The following is an 18025-nucleotide window of genomic DNA, read 5'->3' on the forward strand; positions in this document are numbered from 1 at the left end:
CGCACGCGAGGCAGTCTACTTTCCTGAACTGCAAAAGTTAACAAGGGCGTATGTCCAGTCCTGCCCAACATGTCAAGCCGTTAATTATATTAATTTCCGCCCGGCCGGGTTTCTAAATAGTTTTAAATCTGAATTTTCAAATGAAATAATTGGCTTCGATTTATTGGGCCCTTTCCCAAAAAGTCAGTTAAATAAAAGTCGCTATCTCCTTGTTATGGTTGATCATTTTAGTAAATGGACCAAAATTGTTCCCTTAAAACGAGCCTCCGCGAAATTGGTTACCGATTCTATTTTAAATAAATATATTTTAAAATACGGGGCGCCCCTAAACGTTATATCGGATAATGGTCCTCAATTTGTAAGTAATATATTTGAAGACATGTGCCAAAAACTGGGCATACGTCATTTAAAAATGGTCCCGTATCGGCCGCAATCAAATATAGCGGAACGGGTCAACAGAAATATAGTGAAAATTATCCGTAGTTATGTTAAAATTTTTCATAAAAGCTGGGATAACTATGTCAATGAATTTGCTTTCGCCCTTAGGACCGCAAAACATGATACAACGGGCAAAACTCCTGCTGAGTTATTTCTAGGCAGAAAGATTATAACACCGTTAGATAAACTATTTTATGTGCAACAAAGAGCCCCAGAATTTAAAATGGGTGATATAGAAAAACTAATAAAAGAAGCAAAAAAGTATACGGAAGTAGCACAAAGAAAACAGAAATTATATTATGATTTGAAACGACGGGGAGTAACTTATAAAGTAGGGGATGAAGTTTTAAAAATTAAGCATTCACTTTCTTCAGCACCAGAAGATAAAACTGCCAAATTTTTTCCACGATTTGAAGGACCATATGTTATAGAAAAAATAACTCACGCTGTTGTAGTGTTAAAAGCCAGAAATGGTGAAACCTGTTCCGCAAACATTGATCAAATCAAGCCCTACTTCGATCGTAATAAAATGCAAATCTTTTCAGATTTTTTGCAGGATCCGGCACGGCAGACACCGCAGGTACAAGTTCCAGAGGTGGGAAAACGACAAGTACAAGGGCAAGCCAATGAGAGACAGAAGCAAGTGAAAAGAAAATTGCCCCGCGGAAAAATGGAAGGTAACAAGAAAAAGAAACCGTTCCACCGTCCAGAAAACAGAGTTCACGAACACCCCCAGAATGAAGAAGGGAGAAGGACGACGTATGTGAAGAGGACCAGGAGAAATGACTGCAACTGTAACCCGGCTTTAAAACGGAAGATCTACTCATCCGACAGAACTCTCCGCAGCAAAAGTCGCCGAACTGCGGAAGGGCCATCAGCGGCGGAGGAAAAAGTACAAGAAAAATTTGAACGGCCAACAACGAGGTCCAAGCAGGATCACGACAGAAGTTTCCCGGTTCCGCCCAGACCAGCTGCCATCAAACGGCAAAGACCACAAGCAGAGGAGAAAAGGAAAGTATTCAAGGGTGGCCGTACTGATGAAAAAAGGAAGCTTCCAGAGGAAAGCACTGAAGGGCGAGCCCGTACAAGAAGGAGGATAAACCAAACTACTATCTGCAGTACCTTTAAAGACTGGGCCCAGAAAAGGATGTCCGAATATTACAAAGATCTCTGGAAGAAACCAGAATTGAATAAAGCTCCTGTTTAGATGCAGTACAGATGAAAAAAAGATTGTTGTATATCCTGGGAGCTGCTATTGTAACAAATTTCTTTCTTTAAATTTTCTAGTTTCTAGCGAAGTTGTGTTTGTAAAAGGTTGGCCTCGCGTTAGATTCTAGAGCTAAAAGTTTTCAACAAGGTCGTTTTAGACCTCAGTTTCAAACTAATTAACTCTGGCGGGAAGTATGTAAGGATCTTAAGTTTTACTAACGTTTATTTTATTTTAAATCTTTACTATCACTTCTTATTTTCTACTTCCGGCCAGAATTATAAGCGTGAAGGTTTTTATGCAAAGTTTGTCTGGCGAACGCCAAGTAATTAAGTTGTGGCTTTTTGCCAAGCAAGGGAGAGAGGAAGCAGTGAGTTCGAAGCAGGCCGCTTACCTTAGAAGTTACGCAGTTGCTATTTGCCTTCCAGGCCAGAGGTTTTAATTCTCTTGATAAATTAAACGTATTGTAGTGTTCACAGTCTCTGTGCTACATACGCTTCCTGTTATTATAAGGCCAATCTTCCACGTGTATTATTCTAAAGTTAAATTAGAGTTTAGTTTTATTTTTATACTTTTTTACGTTAGATCCGAGTGGAGGGTCAGTGTATTCCGAAGTACGGAAGTTATTGTATATAGAGAAAAATAAAGGGTTTTGTATACCCTTCGTCTGTATCCTGTCTACTTACCACAATTAGTGAACATAGCTTTAGTAAGCTCTCTGTTCCGAGTCAGGTCCTTGTATGTTCCCGAAGAAAGTTAGAAGGAACATTGAACCTGATACTGTTAGTAGATATGAATTTTCCCTATGTGTAACCTAGATAGATAAAAAGGTCCTCTACGAAGCCGAGGCAGCCCTGGAGTTCCTTTGCTTTAATCAAATAACCTATCCTAACCTAACCTCCGTTTTTCAGTTTAGAGTCGACTTCGGAGTACTGAGAGATCTCGGTACGAGCCTCGCTCTTTAGATGCGCTTTGAATTGCGTTGTTTTTAACGGTCTCAGTTGTTTGAAGTATAGTTACTGCTTGTGCTCTGTTATACTGAGAAGAGATTTACGAGTACTTTTGTCGGAAGTTTCAGAACTTTTAAGGTTTCTTTCAGAGCTGTTAAATGTTGGAAAACAAATTTTATCAAGATATCATCGGTTCTGTGTACATTCAATCCATTACGAATCTGTACGCGTGCAATCAATATCATTAAAATAAAACGTGTAGAACTGAGAAGAGCGAATCATAATAGTTAGAGATTGAAACCTTGCCATGTATTTGTATTCTCTCCAACAGCTAAAGGCTCAGTTGACCAAAGAATTTCCATTGCCCTCTTTAGGTGTTCAGGTCACAGATATCAAGCCTATTCTAAAGGGCGGTTTAGCGGTCACCTGTTCTACTGAAGAAGATCGTGATAAACTCTCTGCTGCGCTTAGCTCTGATAAGGCTTCCAACTTCATCAACGTTCGACAACCAAAACGCCGGAAACCTTTAATTGCAGTTAACAATATTCCTGTTGATTACTCTAAGGAGGACGTGGAAGCAGCTTTTGAAACAGAGTTTGGCATTGATGGACAAAACACCAGATTCCTATATCGCCTCAAGCAACGAAAGCACGTTAAATGGATCGCGGAATGTCATCCGTCCGCCTTCTCCAAGATCATGCGCAAGCCCAAGCTCTACATTGGTTGGTTCGGACATACTATATCCGAGTACTTTGCCATCAAACGTTGCTTCGTTTGTCAAAGATTCGGACACTTACAATCCGAATGTCGCAGCAAGCAGTTCTGCTCATACTGCGCAGGCAACCACGATGTCAGAGACTGCACTGCAGAACAACCAAGTTGCATTAACTGTCTTGACTTCAACTACACCAGACGCACAGATGTCCCAACGGAACATCCTGCCTATGCAAACCAATGTCCCTGCTACCAGTCTCACATTGCCCGCCTTCGCAACCTCACAATTTACCACCAATAGTTCTATCAACCTAAGTCGTAGACATCCTATTGACAATATCAATTGCCTGCAGATAAATCTTCAAAAAGCACAAGTGGCAATGTCGCAAGTCTCTCAGTTCACTGTAGACAATGATATTCACTTGTTATTTATTCAAGAACCTTACACGCGCAATGGCAAAATAGTCGGTCTACCACTTTCGTGGACTGTTTATCAATCTCAAGACGAAATTGTACCTCCAAGAGCAGCTATTGTGAATTGCAACCCTAACTGGTCCCCCTCTATCATCTCCACTTCTCGTGATCATGCGGCGATTCTATTGGATTTTGAGAATTATGCATTTGTATTTATTTCAATATATTCTAGTCCTAATGATGATCTTCAGTTTACCATAGATCAACTAAATACTATTCTCTCTTCTTTGGGTTCCAAATATTTAATTATTAGTGGGGATTTTAACGCTCATAATACCAGTTGGGGTTATGCAACTACAACACCCAAAGGTCGTCTTTTAGAAGACTACATGTCCTCACGAAATCTTGTTCTCCGCAATACTTCCGATATGATTCCCACTTTTGATCGGTTGTTCGCCAAAGGATGGCCGGATTTGACATTGGCGTCACTAGCCACTGAACATCTGGTACAGAACTGGCAGGTCCGGGAGGAAGAAAGCCTCTCGGATCATAAATATATTACTTTCCAACTTCATGAGCAAACCACTGTACCTATCATCCAGCTTTACAATTTACCAGGTAGAAAAGTTAAATCTTTTGGTAAACGGATTTTTCGAAATTTACAAACCCTTAAACCTCAACTAGCAATGGTTGACTCTGTTGAATCGTTGGAAAAATTTACGGATACTTTAATTCATAGTCTTCAAACTACCTGCCAAGAAATGCTTCCACAGAGAACTACTAAAAAATTACATACTCTTCATTGGTGGACTAATGATCTACGCATTCAGCAGAAAAAATGCCGGGCTCTTCGTCGCCGTCTTAAGCAAGAACGTTGCTGTGGCCAAGATACTAACACATTGGTTCTGTATCAACGCGAAAGAGCAAAGTATAAACGATTAATTATGCAATCTAAGCTAAATTCCTGGCGAAATTACTGCACATCTAATAATGAAACATATGGTCTACATCACAAAATTGCGCTGGATAAATTATTTAAACCTATTCAAATTCCTGTTAGACCTATGCATTTATCCAGTTCTCATTCCACAGATCAGGCCATCCAAAGTATTTTAAATACCGTTTTTCCAGCAGACACACGAACTGATGATTCTCCACATCATGCTTCAATTCGCAATATTTCATCCATCCCATCTACAGCTGACGATCCTCCATTTGCTCTCAGTGAACTCCGCACCATCTTACGTACCTTGCCCAAGAAACGTGCTCCAGGACCAGATGGGTTAGATTATTCTATTATCAAAGTTTCTATCCAAGCAGATGCCTATTTCTTCCTTGATTATTTCAACAAACTACTATTATATGGTCTATTTCCCCATGCGTTCAAAATTGGTCAAGTTATTTTATTCTTGAAGAAAAATAAAGACCCTCTACAATCTTCTTCATATCGTCTCATCTGTCTACTGTCTGCTTTGGGCAAGGTATATGAGCGTCTTCTCATGAGTCGTTTGAAATTTCACCTGCACCATACTGGCTTTCTCAGTGATAAGCAATTTAGATTTCGCCCACAACGCTCAACACTCCATGCTCTGTCCGGTATCTCTGAGGCTTTACACCGTAATCGTAATGGCGGCTACCACAGCGCTTTTATTAGCATCGATCTTCGAAACGCATTCGACACGCTGTGGTGGCCTGCCATCCGGAAGGCCTTATTGGACTCCGCCTGCCCAAGGAATCTTTTTCTAGTCCTCAAGAACTACCTATCTAATCGTCATCTCATCTATGTTCATAATGCTGGAATTATTCAAAAACCTCAAGATCGTGGCTGTCCTCAGGGCTCTTGCGCTGGTCCGGACCTTTGGAACCTGACTTTTAACAGCGTTCTGAAGGCGGACTGGCCAGAGCATACTGAAATTTATGCCTATGCAGATGATGCAGCATTTATTATAAAAGGCAGAACACGGGAAGAACTGCAACGAAATGTGAACGAAACATGCGATCAATATTATCGCTTATGCACTAAATTAAAATTATCTATATCTGAAGAAAAATCACGTGCTCTTTTAATTCCGAAAAAAGGAGGTTCTCTTGTTTGACGGCCGCCTTTTCTAATTAATGGCAAAAGAATTAAAATTGAATCTCAACTAAAGTACCTTGGCCTTCTCTTCGACGAAAAGCTAAAATGGATCCCACATATTCTTCACCTTAAAACGCGAGCTCTTACCATTGCTAAACGCCTTCGTCAAATGCAAGGATCTACCTGGGGTTTAAATCCGTTTATTTTGAAAATTCTATACCAGACCGTCATAGAAAAAATTATTACCTATGCTGCAGCGGTCTGGGTTGAACCAATGCAAGCACGCAAGGTACGCCTTCTGCAGTCTATTCAACGTCCTTTTGCCCTTGCCATGACAAGGGCATATTGTACTACTTCTAATCACGCTTTATGTGTACTCGCTGGCCTCATTCCTTTGCATCTTAAAGCATTGCAAGAATCTACAATCACTAAAGTTAAACAACTTCAGCAAGCCGTCTATTTGGATGATATTCTTCATTCGCCGGTTCCTTTTGATACCCCAGCGCATCCACTTACTATACATCCATCAACCTTTGGGAAAGGTTTATCTGTCTTCTTGAAAGGAGAATGTCAACCTCCAGCAACCACCATTAATATCTTCACAGATGGATCAAAACTTGATAATTTTACAGGCTGTGCTTACGTTACTTATGCGGATAACATCCCCATCTTTCATTGGAAGGGCCATATGCATTCCAATAACAGTGTTTTTCAAGCAGAATGCTTGGCCCTTCAACAAGCTATTGCTTATGCCACAACGTTAAAAGCGTCTTCTGTCAATATTTTTACAGATAGCCTGTCAGCCCTCTTCGCACTTCTTAATCCTCGCCGTTCCTCTTCTCTTATACATAGCATAGAACAACTTTTGCATGATCATGACTACCCGTCCATACATTTAGTCTGGACTAAAGGCCATTCTGGCAATGCCGGTAACGAACTTGCAGATTTTCTTGCAAAAGAGGCTGTAGCCAATTTTCAAGCTGAATCAGTACAAATAAAATGGCCATATTCCTACCTAAAACATGCAATCTTCTTACAAACTGTGTCCAAGTGGCAGGCTGAATGGGACTCTGCTACGACGGGCAGAAGAACTTATTACCATCTTTCTTACGTAGATCCGGCTCGTCAGATTACCAATCCTCACCTTACAAGATTCATCTCTGGCCATGGGCCGTTCCCTGTCTACTTTCACAGACACCGTACAACAAATACAGACTTATGCGTCTGTGGGGAGACGGGAACTCCCGAACATTATCTTACTTCGTGTGAACTCACTCGTGCTCATCATATTAAGATGCCATCAACTAATGTACAGGCATTTGCCAAATTTATGGTGAAACAACCTGACCTGGTCAAAAAGATATCTTCCATAATGTCTCTTCTTTTCGACTATGGTGTTGATCTATGCCAAACTGCATAAACTTTATGTTTTCAAGGTATAGCAGTGGTCTTAAACTGTTCATTTGTATATGATTCTCCCTTTCACATGCTTTCTTTAAATGTATCTATTGTAATGTATTAAGAATTTCTTTGACACAATTTTATTGTAACTTCACCATGCCCTTATATCATTGATTATGTTTAATTGTATTTATAATCTTGCTGCCAACATTATATCAGCATATTTTGTATATATTCCCTATACTTATCACTAAACAATTGGCATGAACTTATTGAATTGCTTCAACAAAAGACCTGTAAGTCTTTGTTTAGGTAATTGTAGTATGGGAATTAAGTTATACGTATGCACTTATAGTCCTTGACATTATATGTGTGCATTCCCAGTGTTGGGTATTTAATGTATGGTATGAATACTGATTGTTATTTACTTTATTGCATGAATATTGCATTATACATATTTCTTTGTTTGCACTTCTGGTATCTACATTGCAACGTATTCAATCGCAGTATGGGGATTAAGTTATATGTATGTACTCCCAGTCCTCGGCATTTAATGTATAGTATGTATATTGTATAGTATATCCTTCATGGTATTGAATGTATGGTATTAATATTGTATTGCATATATTTCTGGCATTTTTATGTACAACTTATGGGTATTAAGTATATATGTGTGCATTCCCAGCATTGGGTATTTAATGTATTGTATGAACACTGATTGTTATTTACTATCTAGTATGAATCTTTTCTTATACATATTTCTTTGTTTGCGCTTCTTGTATCTACACTGTAACCATTCCGTCGCAGTATGGGGATTAAGTTATTTTTTGCACACATAGTCCTCGACATTTAATGTATGGTATGTATATTGTTTCGTATATCCCTCATGATATTCAATGTATGGCATTAATATTGTGTTACACATATTTCTGGCATTTTTATGCAAAACTTATTGGTATTAAGCTTATATGTGTGCATCCTTAGTGTTGGCATTTAATGTAAGGTTTGCACACTGATTGTTATTTACTGTATGGTATGAATATTGTATTATATATATATATATATAATTTCTTTGTTTACACCTCTTGTCTCTATATTGTAATGGTATGGGGAATAAGTTATAGGTACGCACTCACAGTCCTAGGCATTTAATGTAGGGTATACATATTGTATAGTGTATACTTCAGGATATTCAATATATAATATTATTATTGTCTTATATATCTTTTTGGTTTTTTTAATGCACAATTTTTGGGTATTAAGTTTATATGTGTACATTCCCAGTCTTGGGTATTTAAAGTCTCGTATGACTATCGTACTGTGTACACTTATTATTATTTAAAGTATGGTATGAATATTATATTATATATATTTCTGGTATCCTTCTGATTTCGTATTATATATTTTTCTATATATTTCTTATTGTTATTTTTATGCATAATGTATTTAACTGCAGTTTATGTATTCTTTTATATGTATCAACCAGGAAAACAAACACCTCCGATCTTTTCGCATACATATATTTATGTGTACCACAATGTTTCTCTGCAATGTACTTATTAATATAATAGATATATTCCCTGTATACGTATTGTCTACATATGTATACTCCTATTATTTTTGTGTATTTTATTGATAATGCATACATATCTGTATATTCATCGTTCTGGTACTTACCTACTTAAGTGTTGTATTTGTTCATCGCATATTCACTGCAAGTACTTATTGTATTGGTCCTACCTGCAATACTATCTGTATCTGCACTAAATATATATGCTTTAAATCTCTGTGTAAATAATAGTATATATATATTGCTTATTGTAAAAGACAAAATATATTACATCAACATGGTCTTGTACTTACAATTTTAAATATATCCTCACTATGTTTATACATTGAAACTATTGTTTTAGTACACACATTACCTGCATTGTATTTTTAATTTATTATTTCTATTGCACTGTTGGAGTTGAAAGTATTCCGTCGATATACACCATCTATATTGTACTTATAGTGATGTGTATGTTTTATATATTGCATTTGAACAAAACCGGCTACCCACTTGGAATGTTAATTTCCAACCTTTAAATGTCCTTGGTACTTCAATACTTGTAATGCTATTTGTAACGTTCATGCCTTCTTGGTGCCGTTCCCCCATGTTAAAACCTTCATGTTATTATAATTCTTCTTGTATTCCATATTTATTTATAATTCCATATTTATTGTATTTAATTATTATCATATAGTTACTTACTATTTCAACCATTTCTTATTATATCTGGCTAACTTAAGCATATTTAATATTATCTCATATAATATTTATGTTTATTATTTCTTTTGTCATTATTAACCCTTGTTTAGACATGTAATTTTTATTTGATTTTTAATAAATTCCCAGTGGCTCTTTGGGTAGTGAACAGCACGGGGGCCTGGATCCGACGTTGGGCTTCGGCGCCGGGGGGCTCTCATGTGTAGATCTCCTCTTTTTGGTGTTGTCTCTAGACAGGGGTGGACGCGGTGCTATACCGATTAACCTAATGGTAAAGGGACAGTGCCCGCGTCCTCCGTCTATTGTCACCTGTCACTTGTATTCTCTCCAAAATCCAGTTATATGTAATAAATATTATATATTTTTCAAATATAAGTTTTATATCGCACATACCTTAAATCTTCTGATAACATTCTTAAGATAATGTTGTAACAGAGTGTACTAAAATAGCATGTTAAGTGTACGTAATTAAAGATGCTTCCATTTGTCAGTATTTCGTTTAATATTTTAACTAAATATTAACAGAGCACTTTAAGTATGCTTCTGATTGACTATGAGGGGGATTTAGTTACCACATTTAGTGGACAAATACTGACTCTCTCCATCTACTAACATGAAACTATCTCATACCAGATCGCAATAACAAGATTTTTAGAGTTACATTTAAAACTCAATGTTAGCAGTATTTCCCAATGAAAACAATCTTAAAAGCTCGCAAATACATTTTGAGAATAAGCGAATTAGTATTTATTATTTGCCTTAAATATCACGTGTGTTTTAATAATTAAGAAGAGAAAATAATCTAGACTAAGACAGAATATTTTTTTCAGAGATGGGAGGGTCTAAATAGATACTCCACATAAATGACATATTATCCTAAATAATATAAGAAAATCCAGTTCTTTTTATCTGTTAAAACTGATTTACGACGCTTTATCTCAAACGAAAAACTGTCTCAATTAACTCATGGTCTTGTTTATTGGAATTAATTACCTATATACTCAATTAAGAATTCTCATTGCGTGAACTTCAGTTTTGTATATTCCGCGGTACACGCATTCAGCAACCTTTGTGCAACAATCTTTAACTCAACGAAAGCTGATTTTTCAGAATTTAATTTGTTATTGAAAATCAGAATTTTCAATAACAATCAATAGTTCTAAACAATATAAAATACACTCATGTCTATAAATTAAGGATAATGCAAAATCAGGCAAAGGAAGAGTTAGAAGCAAAACAAATTTGACTTATTTGTAAAGCTTATTTATTAAACAAAAGGTAAAGAGCAAAAAAAGATGCTATATGTTTGATATTATTAAAAAAATTAGCCATTTTTTCTCCCTGGAGCAAATTTAAAAAAAAAAAAAAAAAAAAAAAAAAAAAAAAAAAAAAAACCTATTTACAAAAAACCAATATTACATGGTTGGTATGATTGTTAATACATTGTATGTCTCCCAGACGATGTAATACAGTCCGTACAACGCCTAGGCATGCTGAGTATCAAATTATCGATCTGATCTTGGGGGAAATTACACCACTCAAAAAGCAATTCTCTCCGAAGTTCCAGTAGACATGTAGTAGGAGGTTGACGGGCTGCAACTCGTCGGCGAAGCATGTCCCACAAGTGCTCTACTGGATTCAAGTCCGGTGAGAATACTGGCCAGTCCATACGGGTGATATCCTCCTATTGAAGGCATTCGCTTACGATGTTTGCACGGTGAGGACGGGTGTTGTCATCCATAAACACAAATTGTGCGCCCATGGCGCCCCGAAACAAACATACATTTTGTTCCAGAATGACGTCCCGATAGATTTGGCTTGTCATGTTTCCAATCTGAACATGCAGGTCAGTTCTAGAACCCAGAATAATTCCACCCCAAACGAGCACTCCTGCACCACCGTAACGGTGTCGTTCGATGATGTTTTCTTGGTGGTAACGGGTACCTGGAACTCTCCATATGAAAGTCCGGCGAGAATCAGACTGCAAGCTAAACCTGGACTCGTCGTAAAACACCACACAAGCCCACTGTTACGGTGTCCTCAATGCATGCTCTCTACTCCAGGCTAACCGCAGGCGACAGTGAGTTGCAGTAAGTGGAACGCATCTGACAGGTCTATGAGCATATAGACCAATCTGCCCTAAGCGTCTGTACACGGTCTGCCTTGAAATTGTCGTACCAGTGGCTGAAGAGAGCTGACGAGACACGTCTGAGGCTGTGCTCCGCCTGTTTCTTTTGGCAGTAACTGCCAAATACCGGTCCTCATTCGGCGTTGTAACTCTGGGGCGACCTGTGCTGTAACGTCTACTCACATTACTATCATCTTGGAATCGATGCCAAAGCCTGGAGATGACACTTTGGGCAATTCCAAGTTCGTCTGATACTTCCAGTTGGGTACGCCCACATTCCAGACGGCTGATAATTCTACCACGTAAAAAATCATCCAAATGCGTCTTTGCGTCATAACTATTCGGTTATTGCACTGAAATGCTTATAAAGCGCCTGAGAACAATTTTACTTCTTTGCCTGTATTCCTTATATATCACTCTCTTACACTCTCGTCATTGTGACGTACCATCGGTGTCATCTGGTTACTTCCTGAAATTTGCATATGATTCTTGAAGATGTGTGTAGTGATTTTACAGGTGATATATTTATTTTAGAGTTCTATTTCCGCGTGACTCCGAATTATCCTTAATTTATGGACATGAGTGTATTTTGGGCAATGCGATACAATTAGCGGATTCAGATTTGAATAAAAACCTAGGTCTTATAGGTTACTTTATTCATTCTCGTTATATAGAGAGCTCTGAGCTACAAACACATTGAATTTCTAGTAATAATATGTCTTTAGAGATAACTAAATATATGCAATTAATTCTAATTAAAAATCAAAAGGTTTAACAGAAGTATTCACTAATGTTCAAAATTATTGATAATTTTAGCGCTACATGTAATACGTAGTTTATTATATATAATCCACATCTTATTTATAAACTTCAGTTTTTCGATAACGTAGATTGTTTACCTGAAGAAAAATTTATCGTTCCTGTGAGGGAGAAAAAACAAATGTCTTATTACATTTGGTCTTTACTGAAATCTCTCATTTTCCATAAAGTGCTATTTATATTTATTTTGATGTAGATGTGAGATATATAAGAATAGTTATTCTAAATTTAACTACAATACCTTTGTGCAGAACTGTGGTATTAACTATAGTACTGATCTATTTACAGTATATGCAACTGAACGCATATATTGCAACTGAACGGGAATTTAAAAAATCTACATACGAAAGAAATTAATATTTCTGACAGCATCTGCCATTAGTCTGACTCTAGAACTATCTATGCATCTACAGAATGATACAGAGTAGGGTTTCCCAACCACATACCCGCGGGCAACACGGCGCCCGCCGATCGTTTAACGTGTGCCCATCGCTGTGCGATCGCAATAAAAATGTTACGTTAAGAAATTACATCCAACACAGATACCAGCACAAAACGAAATGCGACCGATCTCTTTTTTTATGTGCATATATTATTAACTCTATCCAACCATAAATTCACCTTGAAAACGTAAACGGTGCCCGCCGTCCAACGCCTATTCTAGAATGTGCTCTCTTAGGGACAAATAAGGTTGGGGACTCTTGATATAGAGTTACGCAAAGGTTGATTTTAAATATTTCATGATTTACCTTTTAAACCACATTTTCTTATTATATCGCAAATGGGCTGCATTTTACATCTTATCTAGACTTATTTGGCTGCTTTTACACATTGTTCTTCAAAATTAAAGCGTAATCTAAAAACACCTACACTCGCTGCTTTTACCTAATGTCCAATAGTATAAAATTTTTATGTTAATTAATTGCAGTTGAACTCAAAATTGGACTTCTAAGCCTAGGTTTGCTCATTAAATATGCAAATTAGTGACTGATAACATATTGCGCTATGGATTCTTGTTAGAATTCGGGTATGAAGTGTTGTTTAGCGTTAGTATGGTTTCTGAAAAAGATGAGTATTCATTAGTTATAAATCAAAAGCATAATTCAAGATAAATGGCAAAAGTGGTAGTTAACTGGTAGAGTCGAGGGGAAGATGAACACAAAGAGAGATCGTTCAAGGCTCTAAATATGCCTCAACGTGTTATATCAATAATATGCAGCAACCTTTTACGCAATGAATCTATTAGTAGACAGCTTAGGAAGTTTAGAGCACCAATTGCATTCAAAGACCATTTTATGTCATCGATTGTCGAAGGAACAGTGGAAAAACTACAAGAGATGTAATTTAAGTTGCCACTGGTACTCAAATCAGCCGTTCTACTGCTGGACGGAAGTTTCACGAGGTGGGATGTAACAGAAGAAAAAAAACTAATGGTTTGTGTCCCATTCATTCCATCTTCCAAAGAGGTTTGTTTAAGATTTTAACCGTTTTTTCGGTTCGTTCCAAAGAGGTTCGTTCTTCGTCATCTTCAATGCAGCCTAAAACAAAGGGACCTTGTTCTGCTTATTGACGCCTCCGAATATAGTCTGAACATTTGATGATGGAAAGTGAATGATTTTTATCTCTTACAACAGCTGATAAAATATGAATTAAAATGTTTGACCAAAATTGAAATCACTACCATTCTAGTGATTCTCCCAGCGACCTCACAAATATTTCAGCATGCACAACGATTCGTGAAGTAAATTATGACCTTTGCCTAGGATTACCAAGGAATTATTACGAAAGATTACAAGTTTTATGTCTAAAAATTATTCATTGCAGAATTTTACTATGGGTGGTTGCGAAGCATGTGAAGGAGATACGTAAACAAAATCTGACTTGCTTAGGGATGGGGAATTAATCCTCTAACTAAGTACGAGAACGAAGTTACACTTCCCCAACTATAAAATCCTCGGAGTTAAAATTCTTTCCCAAATTGAAAGAGTCCTGAGCGGACTTCAAGGCGAAAGAAGTTTCTTCAACAGCTATGCAAGCCATTGAAAGACTGAAGAAAAGTAGTATCGGGCAAAGAACAGAAAGTCTTCCGAGTGGATCACCACTGTTGTGAAGAATGGAATCACACAGGAGAAATGGAAGCAGAATCTGCCTGAAATAAAGTTAATCTCAGAGAAAAAAAATAATGAGCATTATTTTTAAAATTTACTGCCTATTTGTATATTTTGCGCTATTCCCACAAAAAGTAGCATGGTCGGAATAGTAATCGCCAGAAGTAGAATTATTTGCAATTTTATTTGCCACTCTGACAACAAGGTTGCAGTGAAGAGTTTGAAATCGATTAAATTATTACATACATAATATAATTCAATAATTAAAATAGCGATTAATAAAGAAAAGTGTCACCGCATGATTTCTATTTTAAATTTCATTTATATTTCAAAAATTAAGTTACTACTTATTGCAAACAAGTCACATTTCAGAAGGCGGAAGTCCGCCAAACTAGCCGTTGTTACGGTGTCGAAGATCCGCAGTTTGGCTATACCTGCTCTTTAATTTAACTTACTTACGATAGGTAGTTAAAAAAATAATGTAGTAAGATCGTATCGCAGAGTCGTAACAAATAGTAAGGTCGTATCGCAGATATCTCCAAACATGGAGCACATTTATTTCCTCGTTAGCTATAATCTCTCTTGATCTCCAACTTCCACGGCAGTTGCGCCTTCTTAAATACGCGATAAATTCACATCTTGTTGTTCAAATGTGTTGAAACGAGAAGTAAAGATCAGAAAAATGAGGACTAGTTCTTCAAATAATCCAACCTTACAATCATCGAACTTCACTTATAAAAATTTTGAGAATTCCTCCTGCTTTCAGTTTTTATGTAATTTTCTTCATATACAAACTCCATTGAAAATGTGTGCATTGTAAAATTGCCTCTTTTAACACGCTTTTGTTTTTACAGGTATTCCCGTCCACAGTACAGAAGCTGAGCCTTCATCTACACTGACTGAAGAACCATCAACGGAAACTGAACCTCCTATAATTCTTACTCAAGCTCCCGCAAAGTAATGATATGTCAAAATGCTGACTTTTTGTTGTTGTTATTATCACGCTTTCCAAAATGTAGATCGCTCAGGTCTATGCAAAAGGGAGATAACAAGCATAAAAGTATTAGTTATCTCTCTTTGTGCAGACCTGTGCTGATACAATACACACAAAAGAGGTACATAATCTAAACAAAAGGAATATATGGTACGTACTCAAAGCAGTATATGCTATGTACAAAAGAGGATATAAACTATTAGAATTTAATACATTTTTTAAAACTCCAAAATATGTTTTTATTTACTTTTTGTTTATATTTATTTGTTTTTATTTATTTTTCGTTTTTATTTTATTTCCAAAATATGTTTTTATTTACTCATTTCGTTTTTCAACGGTAACCCGTTCCGTTTCGCGGCTACCGTCAAGAATCACATAGTTGTCAAGATCATCTCGCCTAACATAATAAAAATAATAATAAAATGCATAATAAAAGTAATAATAAAATGCATAATAAAAATAATAATAAAATGCATAATAAAATGCATAATAAAAATAAGAATAAAATGCATAATAAAAATAAGAATAAAATCCATAATAAAAGTACTTACCATTGTGAATGCTTCTTCAAACAGCAGGAATATCAGTTTCAAACATCAGCAAAACTCATCAATTTCCACCACTTTATCCTTCAACCCCCTATCTTCTGAGACACAGCGCATACAAAATCCAGCATACATTCGTGAATAAAATTTCACCCGTATCTCTTAATACTAAATTTATCTTGCACACAATCCAAAATACGGGACTGAAATTTTGCCACCACGTCTATCATCGCAACATAAGCCATTTCAAAACGCCCACCAAACCACCAACCAGCAAATAAAAACACTCCAGCAAAATTAAGTTTCAAAGTGTTGCCATACAAACAACATCCCACCAAAAACCATCGCAGAACACACATTCGCGCCATAAACCATTGCAGAACGCATATCGCCACATTTGGCGATGCCATACATCTGAGTGAGTATATAAGAGTAGTACTCAAAATTTTTTATAATTTTATTACTACGTATAATATCTAATTCACTATGTATAATCCATAGATCAATTATAAACTTCGCTTTCTCAGTAACTTAAATCGTTTATCTAAAGGAAAATTTATTATTCCAAATATTCTCTGAGTACAATGCATTGTCCCTCGAAACAATTAAATTAGTTTTGAAGGTTTTTGAGTTTTAGAGTTCCAAATAGTTCGTAATTCAAGTTAGTTCTGAAAGTTTTGAGCTCATGTTTCAATTAGCTGTTTTTCAAAACATGTGCATTAAATTATTATAGTTTTCTTTTCCCTAGCTAATGCCGTTTCTCTGTTTAAAATTAATTTAAAGCTTTCAAATAGGCGAAAACGGAGCATATTAAACATTAAATAAACGATCAGATATATCGAAGAACAAAATTATTCTTTTGCCATTAGCACTGAATACCTGTAGAAAAAAGTGGTGTGAGTTTGACGCAAACAAAAATTGAAATAAAAAAAAAAAAAAGGAATTCATTTTAACTAAATGAATAAATTTTTAATAAATATTTATGTGCAATGACGATACTGAGTACTTTAATATCACTAAAAAACCTTTTAAACTTATTTTTGTATGTTCGACCAAAATACTGTCCCCCGTACAGGCCGGTTAACCGGAAGTGTACAAATCAGATACAGCGGCTGCGTGTTTCTTTTTTCCTTTTTTGTACAAGTTTTATATCTTTTAATCTTAGAAGCAAACTACTTTTTCTAACATTTATGATTTCATCTTCTGAAGATTGTAATGACGAAGCTTGAATTTACATTTTTTCTATAACTGATATGTGTTAATAAGAAAGCTATAGCCTAATAAACTGACAAATTAGACTATAACATACAATAGCATTTTTAATTTCATAGAATCTGGGAACTTCAGTACTTAAAGAGTTCTGCTTATATATTTGGCATCTATCTTATTTAATTTTGACAACCAGTTTCTGTACCTTTTCCTTCGTTCACCAGCGTGAACTTTTCCTGACTGAAAGAGAAAAATAAAGAACATGGAATAAAACATGTTAATATATTAAAAATAAATCGATTAAGAGTTAAATGTTTAAATACGAGAGGTAAGTTTAAGGAAAATTTAATTCGAATTAAATTCATAGTAGAAAGGTTTCTAAAAGCAGGAAAAGGAAATGGCAGAAAATTCCGGAAATGACAAATAGAAATTTAACAAAAAACAGCAATTTGAACAAAATTACTACTGAGAAGGAACGCATATACACAAGCATATCCATAACAAGAAAATAAACTACAAACTTAAAACTCCAACTATGAAATGGGTAGCAAATAGGTAAGAAAAATGTTCTTGCATATTTTCCCTGCGTTCTAATCTCCAGCTGGCTTGCAGTGGAAAAAACCTCATACAGTTTTCCATCTTGAAATGTTGGCCTTATGAAAACGATATCTGAAATACTCATTAAATTATAAGTATTACTTTCTGCGGCAAGGAAGTTAGCATAAAGTATTGACAATATATTTCCACTTAGT

General features: G+C 36.1%; 2 protein-coding genes across 2 annotated transcripts in view; one reads left to right on the top strand and one right to left on the bottom strand.

The window, feature by feature from the left end:
• Nucleotides 1–18025, top strand: part of LOC118186513 (protein madd-4-like) — a 246373-nt gene that overhangs the window by 172876 nt on the left and 55472 nt on the right. Inside the window, exon 9 of the mRNA XM_085823406.1 lies at nt 15380–15482. Coding sequence (XP_085679532.1) covers nt 15380–15482 — 103 coding nt within the window. The remainder of the gene's footprint in view (nt 1–15379; nt 15483–18025) is intronic.
• The window catches only part of LOC118189745 (BLOC-1-related complex subunit 8), a 108811-nt gene continuing 108166 nt past the window's right edge, over nt 17381–18025 (bottom strand). Inside the window, exon 6 of the mRNA XM_085823408.1 lies at nt 17381–17513. Within this exon, the coding sequence (XP_085679534.1) occupies nt 17491–17513 (23 nt within the window). The 3' untranslated portion in view covers nt 17381–17490. The remainder of the gene's footprint in view (nt 17514–18025) is intronic.

This window comes from Stegodyphus dumicola, chromosome 9, assembly GCF_044657685.1.
Source record: "Stegodyphus dumicola isolate Sdum_Otavi_A_Nest chromosome 9, ASM4465768v1".
Lineage (NCBI taxonomy): Eukaryota > Metazoa > Arthropoda > Arachnida > Araneae > Eresidae > Stegodyphus > Stegodyphus dumicola.